This window comes from Uloborus diversus, chromosome 10 (assembly GCF_026930045.1).
Source record: "Uloborus diversus isolate 005 chromosome 10, Udiv.v.3.1, whole genome shotgun sequence".
NCBI lineage: Eukaryota > Metazoa > Arthropoda > Arachnida > Araneae > Uloboridae > Uloborus > Uloborus diversus.
The window spans coordinates 87,465,069-87,477,844 of NC_072740.1; the positions used below are offsets into that span (position 1 = coordinate 87,465,069).

At 31.5% G+C, this 12,776-nt stretch overlaps 1 protein-coding gene across 1 annotated transcript in view; it reads left to right on the top strand.

Annotated features, from left to right (window-relative positions):
* The window catches only part of LOC129231436 (sex comb on midleg-like protein 2), an 89,639-nt gene that overhangs the window by 44,891 nt on the left and 31,972 nt on the right, over positions 1–12,776 (top strand). The window contains exons 7-8 of the mRNA XM_054865751.1: positions 6,917–7,160; positions 8,687–9,013. Coding sequence (XP_054721726.1) covers positions 6,917–7,160; positions 8,687–9,013 — 571 coding nt within the window. The remainder of the gene's footprint in view (positions 1–6,916; positions 7,161–8,686; positions 9,014–12,776) is intronic.

The following is a 12,776-nucleotide window of genomic DNA, read 5'->3' on the forward strand; positions in this document are numbered from 1 at the left end:
CGATGATCGAAAGTAGTTATGGAAAGTCATGGTTTTCAGCCAAAAATGCTCAAAAAGCATAGAAACTGACAATCGGTCATGGTTTTTGGGTTCTAGAACATAAGTACTTACCAAATTTTATGAGTTAGTTGAAAACTTCACATATCTTTGCCATTTCTTACACTTTTATACCTCAGTCCCGATTTTTTATGCATTTTGAAATCTGATTGCAAATGCTTTTGTAAACTCTGATTATTTCATGTTGTTGCATTAAGGTTAAGAAATTTCAATTTTCGAATTCCTACCTCTGCATCCCTTTAAAACTTGCCAATAGGCTAGAAAACATGATTTGCAAAATTTCACCTTTATCTGATAATATTAAAACATGCCTAAACAGGCTTAAAGTTACGAAATGCAGCGATTTTTAGCAATGTAGTTTTTCCTGTTTAAAACCTAAACTATTCATCATAGAAGTTTGTTTTCGTCTTTTTTTATAGGACATTTTATTATGGTTATAAACTATCTCACCATATTTTTTTGCAAAATGTACAGAATAGAACTAGGCATTTCTTACGCCAATTCATAGAGGATATCCCCAATAAGAAATTTTCATGCAAATACGTAAAAGCATTACAAAATTATATCACATTTATTTACTCCTTGTTTGTTTTATTTTGCCCATTAAAAAGGCATTATTAGGAGGTATTTTAAAAATTAAATGCAACAAATTGCAGATTTAAAATAAAGGAACTAAGCGGTTCAGAAGAAAAAAACAAAGAGTTAAAAAATGTTAAAATGCATTTTGTTACTTACACTGTTAAATTATACATCAAAATGACAAAAACTCTTCACATTGGCTTGGATACGTAGCTTTTGATGAATCTGAAAAAATGCGCCTGCATTCAGACATAACTTGTAGTAGAAACTGTATTTAAAAACTCTGTATTGATTTCTAATCTCTTAAAAAAATTTAAATTTTGAAAAGAAGCAAAATAATCTACTTATTTGTCCAATGAACTATTAACTTCTTTCAGGTTGAGCTGTGTTTTTGTGTTCTTATAATCACCAATAATGTACATTATCTCCTACTTTGGATCATAATTTTACAACTTTGTTTGTTTTGATAGTTTTTTCTAAAGTATTATCAAAAAAGGAAAATGTAACTTTCTCTGACTTCAGGCACCAGAAACGTTTAATTATTTTAGATAGTGCTGTTTCTGCAACATCTTCATCAATCATCAATACTCTTGTATTGAACCAAAGATTTACTAATTTTAGATCTTGGTTGGGGCCAAAGCTGGATCTTGGGCTTTTTTATACTTTTACGTAAATATTGAAAATAAACAACCAAATATCTTCAATACTTTTTATCTCTAATTTGCTCAAAGAAGACTGATTTATGAAAAGATATATTTTTAAAGAGTATAAGGCCTTTTTTACCATCCATCTGGCATGATGAATAAAAACCAAATTCTTGAAAAGTGATGTTGTTTGTAGGAAGAGTCCCTAAACAAATTAAGCAAAGTTGAATGAATTCTTTGTGGTCATCCCTTGACTGCCACTTTTTAAATTACTCAAAAAAAAAAAAAAAAAAAGGCTTGAAACTTCATCTAGATTGCTTGTTTTATTTCTAATACTTTCATCATCTATACCTGCTTTGAATTGCTTCTTATCTTACTGAGACCATTTAGACTGAAATTTTTGAAAAATATCTGGTTGATGACCAGTGAATGTACCCATTTTGCAAATGAACACTGCTTCTATAACTACTTCAAAGATATGGTAGTGACATGCTAAATGCAGAATATTTTTCTGTGACAACTGTTAAAATAAAACGCAGGTTTCTGCTGCTGAATGGAGCCATAAAATGTCTGCATTGCAGTCAATTTTTCAAAAGCGGCAACAGGTTCTCGTTCTGGGAACACAGACCACTTTCCTGGGGACTGTAGTTTTTCCCTTCCCTGGAGGGTCAAAAGCCCTAGCAAGGCTGGGATTTTTAAGCTGTTTTCAGCGTTGACCTGGGTGGAGAAAGCAGCACTCAGTTTTTTTGGCCTGTAAAGCTAATTTCATAAGTTTTACACATAGTTATTTGTTTTAGCTTTGAGTTTTACATACATAACTAAAGTATGTATTTCTGATAATATAGCTGCTTTTGCTCTGATAACTTAGCATTAAACAGGAAATTTCAATTATTAACTTAAAGAACTAATACAATTTATGTTATGATGATTTATTCTGTTTATAGGATTTTGAGGATAATTCCTACGATCTGACTTGAAAAATCCTGAATAATGTGCAATCATTTTTTACAAGAATTTAGATGAAGTTATATTTGAAGAGAATAAATTTTTTTTTTAAATGAGACTAGAATGAGGTTTCTAGAATAAATAGTTTTGATTTTAAAGATGAAAAGCTGCTTATTTTTTGCTAAAAATTGCTATTTTCGTAACTTTAATCTCTTTGAGGCACATATTAATATTATCAAAATGACTTAAAACTTTGAAAATAGCATTTTTAAGTCTATTGACACATTTTAGGGAAGTATCGCTACCAAATGGTTGAAATTTTACTGTCACAAAACACTAGTTTAGACATTCTTGTCAAAAATACATGTTTTTCTCTCTTTTTGCAAAAATTGCATCCTGTGAATCATGGAAAGTTACAAGCAGAGTTTGTGGAAAGTCATGGTTTTCAAAACCTTAAACCATGTTCTCTTTAAAACTTTTTAGTTGGATGCCTGTATTTGCTTTGTAGTTATTATGGAGAAATCCATTACCTGGTCATGTTCAAGCAATAATCTTGTGCTCTATGCAAGTTGCCTCTAAAGGCAACTGCACCTTCACATCGTTGTGCTACCAACAGTTCAGTTAAAGTTGTTACATTTTAATGATTCTAAAATAAGCTTAGCCATGCCTTTCCTAGTCTCTACAATTGGCACATATTACAAGAAAGTTTTCTTTTTCTTCATTTACATTTCTCAATCTGCATATTGAAAGCTGTTCTTTTTGAGAAATGTCTGTTGTTCCATCTACCGTCACTGAAACATTCTGCATCATTTGCTTTTTTGACAATTTTTCCTTTATCATATTTCCACTAATATGAATTATTTGGTGTTGTACTAATAAACTTGTAAATTGTACCTTTCCTGAACCTGTCTCTAAATGTTTTCATAACTACCGAATCCTCATAAGAAATTCAAATTACACTAGGGGGGGGGGGGCAACACTTCTATCATTGGTATTCCTGTAACCCTCCATCACATTCATTATTTTTTCAAAATCATCCATCCCTCCGAGTGAAATTTCTTGATGTTGCAAAGTATATTTTTTTCTATAACAGATTGCAATTCTTCTATGTTTTCTGCTGCTTCTTCAGCATGCTTAGTAGAAAATTAATTTTTTGTGGTTACAGTCTCGGTTCTCATTTGCTAATAGCATACTACATATGTTTATTGCAGACCTTTAAAATGCAATTCTGGTGTAATTTTATTTACAAAAATTCTTTTTTATGCTGTTTTTATGCTTTTTTTGTTTTTATTTTGAAAATTGTGATCTCTTGCATCCGATATAAGAATCAGATTGTCTCATTTTTGATGTTTACCATGCTTCAACAAGTGCAAACAAATTAAAAAAAAAAATATTTTATTAAGATTACCAAATTGAAAAGTTTTAAACAAAATTCTATGCTTTTTGTGTGTGCCAAATGTCAAAACGTTAAATGCTGAATCACTACCTGAACTTTTTATATATATACAAAGCATATTTAGATAATTATTCACTTCTGAGCTGAAATATACATAAATTTTTTAGTTAATATTTCACTTCTGAGCTAAAGTAATAAAAAAGCCATTTGAGGTCATCTTTGGTGAATGTAGGGAAAAGATTCAGGGGTTCTCCCCTGCAAATTGTTTCAAAGCTGAAGTGTTGAAAACACTATTTTAATTTTCTTTGAGTGATTTAAAGGGAAAAGGTTTGGGTGCTCTTCCGCAAAAAGTTTTTGAAGCTGAAGTAATAAAAGTGCTGTTTTAAGATTTCTTTGAATGACCGTGTGAAAAGGGAAGGGATTCCAATTCCCCCCCTCACTAAAAATTTTTCAAAATTGAAGTTAAAAAATTTTTTTACGGTCTTTGACGATGCTAAAAAGGGAAAATGTTTTGAAGCTAGAGTCCTAAAAATGCAAGTTTTTCTTTCTTTGGTGCACTAACGAGAGGGGATGCTTTAACTTGAAAATGTGTTGAAGCTGATTTACGGAACAAGCTATTTTAAGCTAGCTTTGGGACTTAAGAAAGAGGCAAATTGTGAGACTTCCCCCAAAATATTTTTGGGACTGAAGTTTTTTTTTGGCCATTTTTAGTGATTAAAAGGTGAGAGTCACACCATGCATCATGCACAAATTTTCAAAACAGGACGCTTTAAATTGCAAAGTTTAGGCCATCTTTGGTGAACCTTGGGGAAGGAATTAATGATTTCTCCCCCAAAAATGTTATTAAAAAAATGTTATCAAAGGGTTATTAAAAAAGCTACTTTAGACTATCTTTAGGTGGCTTATGTCGAAGGGGGTTCAGGTTTTCTTCCCCAAAATGTTTTTCGAAGCTGTAGCAATAAAAATATTGTTTTAAGCTTTCATTAAATGATTTATGGGGGAAAGGAGAAGATTTGGGTGTTCCAACCTCCGAAAAAATAAATAAATAAAGTTATATATAGAAATTGAAGCTTTATAAACTTGTAGGTCATCTAAGGTGAAACTAGAGCTAGGGGTTCTGGAGTCTTCCCCTGAATTTTTTTTTTATTTGGAAGCTGAAATATTAAAAACACTTCTAAGCCAACTTTGCTAAACTTAGGGGGAAGTTCAGGGACTCTTAACCGAGAATTTTTAAATGCTGAATCATTAAAAACGCTATTTTGAGCTATCTTTGAGTGACTAAAGTGGGAGGAGATTCCAGTTTTCTTCTCTCCGTAATTTTTACAAAACCAAAGTCTGAAACGCCCAATTTTTTAGCTATTTTTTTACCCGACTGCTCATACGAGACGCAAAGGAGGGTAATGTGTTTATAAATCTATGTATGTATGTCTGTTCCTATGTGGCGTTCTGCAGGCTGAACGCCTTGGCCAATTTTGGTAATTCTTACGTCAATCGATTTGTCTTAACCTTGGGAGTATCACTAAACACATGACAGTAATCAAAATTCACCATATCAACAACCAGTTGCCATATTTTGTCTGTTTGGGATCGGCGCACGTTTGGTGTTGCACACTGTGTCGCACCCTATTGCGTGCGACAAATGCAGGTAGTTTTTGCTGCCTGAAATTTTTTATTTACTAAGTCTACTAATTGAGGTCTCATTGGCCAAGTGGTCTAAGCAATTGCTTCTCCCACTTGAGGCGGTGGGTCAAGACACCCTTGTTCCGGATGTACTTTCCCGTCTTTCTGATGTAAATTCTTTCATGTGTTCTTTATATGCATTCTGTACTGTAATAAAAAATATATCATGTGTAACAAAAGCAAGACACTCAGATTGTAGTCCTCATCAAAATAAACCCATGCAATAAGCACCAAAAGAAAGAGTCTACTAATTCGATTTTCATCTCTAACATGTTGCATTTGTTTTTGCCTTGATTCAAGGGACTGAGTTTTGCAACGTGTACTTTCTTTAGAGGCTTTTTTAGTTTTGCAAGAAAGATTTGACTGATAGACGGTTCCGATTTCGTGTCATCATGAGTTATACAGGCTGTTTATATAGCTGTGTTGTGGTTGACTAAAGTTTGCGCATTTTTGCCGAAGGTCAAGCACATGTAGCTTTAAGCCGAGTTAGGTCCCTAGAGGGACTAATTATCAGTAGTTTAGGCCACCGTAAGTTACTTAATAAACCTCACGATAGAAACAAACTGTCCCAATGAAATGAAAAGGTTGCGAAAGGTACCGTCTTATCATAATAGCTAAATCAATGAAAATTAACTAAAAAGTGTGAAATAAAAAATTATTAAATAAAAACAAAAACCGGACTGCATAAAACCAAAAGAACTAAAAAGAAAAATGTATAAGCCCAGTAGTTTAGAATGTTTTTAACCGTACACAGATAAGACAAATCGTGAATTCAAAAGCAGAATAGAAGGATCAACAGTCGAGGCCCATTCAAATTTTACGGGGTTCTTTGAATAAGAAAGGAATGGGCCTCGACTGTTGATCCTTCTATTCTGCTTTTGAATTTATGATTTGTCTTATCATCTACGGTTATAAAACTATTTCAACGGTGTAGTTATTCAGTAGTACTTAATAACATTCTAAACTACTGGGCTTATACATTTTTCTTTTTAGTTTTTTTGGTTTTTATGCAGTTGGATTTTTTGTTCTTATTTAATAATTTTTTATTTAGTTAAGAGAAGAAGAGTGAGTTGGGGGATTCTCCCCTAAAATTAATTTGAAACTTCAGTCTTAAAAATGTTTAGAGTTTCCTTCTTTCTTCATAGAGAGAGCTGTTAACTTATTTTAAATAGGTAACATTCCTTTTGTTGATGACTTTTTTACATGTTATTAAATAAACTGAACCTCTTACAAATTTGAAACCCTAAAACTTTTTTTTATATTATTGCTATTCATTTTAGAATCGCAATATTTAATGTTTGATTGAGTGTAAAAGGCTTAGTATAGTAACATAGGCGTATAGCTGGAAGAGGATGAGAAACCAAGCTATGAGAGGAATCGGGGAATTTTTAGTTGGTCAGGGAAAAGTTGGGGAAAGTTTTGCTTCACTTGTGGCCCCCTGTCTTTGTAAAGTTGGTAAACTATGAAAAAGTCCTGATGTGATGTTAAAAAATAAATAATCAAGGCTGAAAAATGCATTGAAATCATTTATGAAAAGTTAGAAAACCTGATTTTACTTGTTAATGTAACTTAAATTTTATATCCATTCTAAATTTTTTATATTGTTCTTTTTCAGGAACCCCCTTCTCCTAAGTCAAATAAATTTGAAGTTGGGGTAAAGTTAGAAGCTTTAGATAGGAAAAATCCTCATTTAATCTGTCCTGCAACTGTTGGATCGATCAACGAGGATATGATATTTGTAACTTTTGATGGGTGGCGTGGTGCATTTGATTACTGGTGTAAATATGATTCAAGAGATTTGTTCCCTGTTGGTTGGTGTAGAGCAAGCGGTCATCCATTGCAACTGCCAGGAAATAAAGGTAGTTTCACTTTTTTCTAATTGACTTTTTAACAGGATAAATGGAATTTTAATGAGTTAATAAATCTTTAGTAAGTTGCTAAGAACCCTTATGTTGGAAAAGAATGCATAGAAGAGTTCAGAGACTAACATACTTATTTTTATAACATTTGTTTAACAATAAATTATAGTGTGTGTTATGACAGAAAATATAATAAAACAATGAGTAAGGTATAATAGAAAATGTTATTTCACTATTTGAATGATTATATCTATATCAATACAACTTAAAAAAAAAAAAAGTCTCAATTTTACTCTTATGTATCTTGCCTGATATAAATTTTTAATTACAAAACCATTCTTACTAAAATTTTATAACTTTATAATTCTAAATAAAGAAATAATTTAGTAATCAGTAGTCAGCGCAGTTTATCTTTGCATATTTTTACACTGGAAATTGTATTGCTGATGACCAGTAATTTTAACTTAGAGCTTTCTGAAATCGGACTTAAACCACCCTGTACTTACCCTCTACTTCCAAACTTGTTTATGTATTTTAAAATATTGGTTTTCAAAACCAAATACCTTTCTTGCTTCATCTGCCATTAAAGTTAAGTTTTGTTTTTCATCTTTGAATGAATGTACTTAAACATAAATAAAAATTCTGTTAGATATGCATACTTGCCAACTCGACTGTTTTTGATGGAAGGCTCCCGTTTTTTGCTTCATCTCCCAATTTCCCATTTTTTACAATTTTCTCCCGTTTTTGCAGTTTTTTCAGTTAATCATCAAAAAGTTTCACTTTTTTCTAAATAGATTGCGCCCTTTTCTTGTCTACCAATGTCAGGGAATAAGAATTTTTCCAATTAATACCTCATTTAGTAAAAATTATTTTTTTGGAAGCTTTCCACATTGCATGTTCAAAGGAGCACATGCTTTGCCGAAAATTGTAGCAGATTTCAATCTTTTTGCATCTTAAAAATATTTGAATGATTTCGAAAGTTTGAAGTTATTTCAACATATGCTACCCTATATCTACTTATTTTATAAATTATTTTCATTTTATATTGATTTTATTTTTTCCGGATTTTAGTAATTACATTTTTCATTGCTACTTTTTTGGTAGAGACTGGGAAATGTATGAAACTTTAAGCAAATTCACTCCCTATTATTTGGTTTTTTCTTTGCAGTATATTTTTTTTGCTGCTACCAATTTGCTTACATCTGCGAAAAATACCCTTTTCACTTTACATTAGTATTCATGTTATTTAAAAGCATAATTTAATTATTCTCTTGTGAAAATATGTTGCTGGTGAATCACCTATCTAGGGAGCTCTAGTGGAATCTCCTGTTTTTTTCCTTCGCAGGTTGGCAAGTATGGATATGATTCATTTAAGTTTTTAAAAATGTCTTCATAAAATCTTATTCATAAAAAAGTTCTTTTTCAGTTTTGATTCGGTATTTTTGTAATATACATTACGATTTTGAGTGCACATTTGTATTTTTAAAATGTAGCATATTAATAATTCAAACGCTATTAAATTTTAGGAAGTTCTACTGGGAAATGCAAATCAAAAGTACAAGTGGCAGCTACAAGCTCAGTTCCGCCTCCTCCATTAGTACCATTACCTTCTTCTCCTCGAGCTGCTCAGAGTCCTAGTAGTAGCACGAGATCTCGAACCAATGTGGTAAATGGTGTTCAAGGTAGTCCGGATAAATTCATTCCAACCTCTGCAGAAAACTGTGCAATTGCTAGCTCAACTGTTTCAGAACCTGAAGAGATTGATGAAGCAACTAATCCTCCTTCACCAGCTGTGTCAAGAGTTCTTGTGACAGAGCCTGACACTAGTTCGGTATCTAAATCTAGTGTTACAGGTATTATTTTTAATCCAATCTTTTTGTATAATTCAGTGTTCCAATCTTTATTTACAGGGAAAAAAATAACTAATCTTAAAAAGACCTTATTCCTATTGAAAGGCCTTAACAAGCACAGGGTTTCTGCACTCCTGGAAGGTCACAGAAAGTCTTGATATTCAGCAAAAATGCTCAGAAATCATGGAAACTAATAACTGGTCATGAGTTTTGGGTTCAAGAACATGCATAGGTATTGAATTCTACGAATTAAGTGCAAAATTTATGCATCTTAGCCGTTTCTTACTCTGTTATGCATCAGTCCTGATTTTTATACATTTCAAGATCCGATTGCTTCTGCTTCTATAATACTCTCTCGTTTTTCTTTACTATGTAATTATACCGTTTGGACATTTATAATTTTGTGTTTAGCATTATTTTTATTCCTCCATATCTGTGTAATTGTGTAGTTGTTTACTTGTAGACTTCTAATTTTGTCGCTCTCTAATTTTGTTTATCCCGAAAATTTTAAGTCATTTGCGCATCCGTGATGATTCAAGAGACTCATAAAAATTATCATTAATTTTCATCAGTGTTTTAAGATAATGAAGATTTTAGAAAAAGAGTTGGTCTAATGGACATTGATAAAGTACAGAAATCAGGAAATTTTCAAAGGTAAATTTTTTTTAAATCCGAAAATGTTGCAAATTGCACAAACTTGGGAATGTTTCCAATATTTGTGGCCTATCCTAAAATATTGGCTGTAATATATCTGGTAATGTCTGGTAAGTTAATCATTAAGTATTTGAATTGAATATTTTTTTTTCTGATTTATTTATTTATTTTATTTATTGTAAGCTTAATTTTAGTAATTACTAAATTATAAGTCACAGATATTTTTAGAAAAGTACTTGCTTAGATTCATTACTTGTTTATATAATAAAATATTTATTTGAAAAAATTCAAGAGAGAAAATAAATAAAAATCACGTTTAAATGTTTTGCTGTTCGCCAGTAGTTTTACATCATTATTGCTGCATGTTTGAAGCTTCTTTTATTTTGAAAAATCATTTTGCAATTCAAATTATTTTTCAGCAGTTTTAGTGATTGAAAAACAATTGTGCGTCATATCAGATTTTTCAGAGAAAAAATAGTAAATTTGTGCACATGATCCATTCTTACCTGTATAAAAATTTTGTATAATTTATTGGAATCCGAAAAATATTTTCAAAAATTTTAGATTTTTCAATGTATCTCCTTGGTTTCAAAATAATTAAGTTACATGCTTGCCAACTCTACTGTTTTTCACGGGAGACTCTCCTTTTTTACGTCTATCTCCCGATTTCCCGTTTTTTACCATTTTCTCCCTTTTTCAGTTTTTTTCAATTGACTATCAAAAAGTTTCAGTTTCTTCTCAATAGATGGTGCCCGTTTCTAGTCATTCATCAATGCCAGGGGAAAGTAGAACTCCATATAGTGAATAAGAAAAAGTACTGTAACCAATTTTTTCCCCAGGGATAGGAATTCTACGACAATTATCGCTACAGAAGTCCAAAATAGGTATCCTGCACCAACTTGCAATAAAGCTACATCAGTAGCGGATTTTAGGGGGACAAGGGGCCCGTGCCCCCCCAAGAAATATGAATTAATTTAACTATTTTATTTATTATTTTTAATTGACTTTTTTGCAATTTTTTAATATAGTTATTAAAAAGAACACACACTCACAGCATATTTTGAATAAAAGCATTTTTGTTTGCTAAAGAAGTAATACTGGAGTCAGAGGCCTAGAGTGGCAGAGTACGTTTAACTCACTGGTTTCGAATTCAAAGGAACACACTATCGCCATTCGTCTACTAATTCTTCTTTGATGGAATCGATAATTCACTTTTTTCTTTTTTTAATGTGAAGGCGCACCTAAAAGAGTCATTTTGATCCAGGAAGCTATTTGCAAAATAATAGATTTCTTTTTCAGCTTATAAAAAATGCAAAATGAAAGAAATCACGTAGTAGTTTCTTGAAAAAAAAACAAAATTTTAATGGAAACGGCATGTAGTATCAAAACGTTATCTTAACTGTATCATGGTTTGAAAAACAAATCAGCAACTACTTTGAAATTAACACCGAAATAGTTTCTGAATTCTTCAATTATATGTTATGAAGTTATGATTTTCTTACTCAAATAATATTTTGTAGTTAAAATATAAAATAATTTATAAAACTCAAATGAGGTATGGGTTTATTTACCAACATTGTCCTCAATGTTCCTGATTAAAACTGCTCATTGTATAGCATCTTGATGACATTAATTTGGACTTAGTATTTAATTGGCTTGAAACGTTGAAGATGTTTTCCATCCACATTCAAAGTTTTGTACATAATATTCATGTATCTGGAAGTAGATTCATTGACCTGAAAACCATTTAAAAATAAAGTCATTAAATGGGGCGGGGGGGGGGGGGGGCTATTCAATTTCCTGGCCCCCTCAAAAAGATTTTTCTGTATCCACCCCTGAGCTGCTTTATGGGTGATCCTGCGCCTTTTTTCCTTAGCATAATATGTACGATCGCCAGAAAAGGGTACCATCTAAATACTCCATTTCTCCATATTTATTTGTATGTTGCGGAAATTCCATTTTTGATTTTTTTTTTTGGAAAAATTCAACGATTTTAGATTTTTATTCTTTTTTCAAATTTTTTTTTTTTAGTTGTAGCCGTATTTAGTGTGCACTAAAGGAATAGGCTTATTGAAGAGCTTTTATTTTTTCCAATTGATAACTCATTTTGTAAAAAATGATTTTTGGAAGCTTTCTACATTGCATGCACAACAAAGCACATGCTTTGCCGAAAACTACAGCAGATTTCAATCTTTTTGCATCTTGAAAATATTTTCATTATTTCGGAAGTTATTTCAGCATGTGCTACCCTATAACGAACCTGTGTAGCTACAATATACCCCCCCCCCCTGTGTAACTACTTATTTTACATTTTGTTTTAATAATTTTATTATAATTTTCCCAGATTTTAGTAATTAAAGTTTTGTAGTTACTTTTTTGGTAGGGATTGGGAAATGCACGAAATTTTAAGCGAATGTACTCCTCATTATTTGATTTTTCATTCGCAGTATTTTGTACATTTCTTGTATTTGTACTAATTAGCTTAAATGTGGAAAAATTCCTCTTTCATTTTAAATTTTGTATTCACGGCATTTGAAAGCATAATAATAATATCGATGTGAAATATGTCACTGGTAAATCATCTATGTACCTCAAAGTGAAATCTCCTGTTTTTTTTTTTCGAAGGTTGGAAAGTGTGAAGTGAAGTGTGAAGCATAGATCAGACGGTTGTAATTTGATTTTCACAAAACATAGATATTCTTGTAAAAAATTATATATTTTTCTGGAAAAAATTGCCTGCCATGAGTCATGTAAAGTTACAAGCAGAAGTCATAGTAGTTCATGAATTTCAAAACTCGAAATGTAGCAGATACCCTGTAAGCAGCTGGGACCTTACTTTTTCTTCATAGGAGATTATGCATGGCGATTTGTTTTGAACTTAAGATAACATATCAATCAATCTTAACTAGTAAATGATTTGCATGTACTCTCAGGAAGTGTGAAAAGAGGTAGAAATTGATCCTTTTTCTTTCCAAAAGTTGCTAATCGTCAAGTTTCACATTTATTTGCATTTAAAAAGAAATTCCATTAGGAAAAGGATCGTTCCATAAAATTGGTTATCTTATTCATATGTTAAGCTTTTTGTATTGTAATGTATGTTATTAAGTTGAGA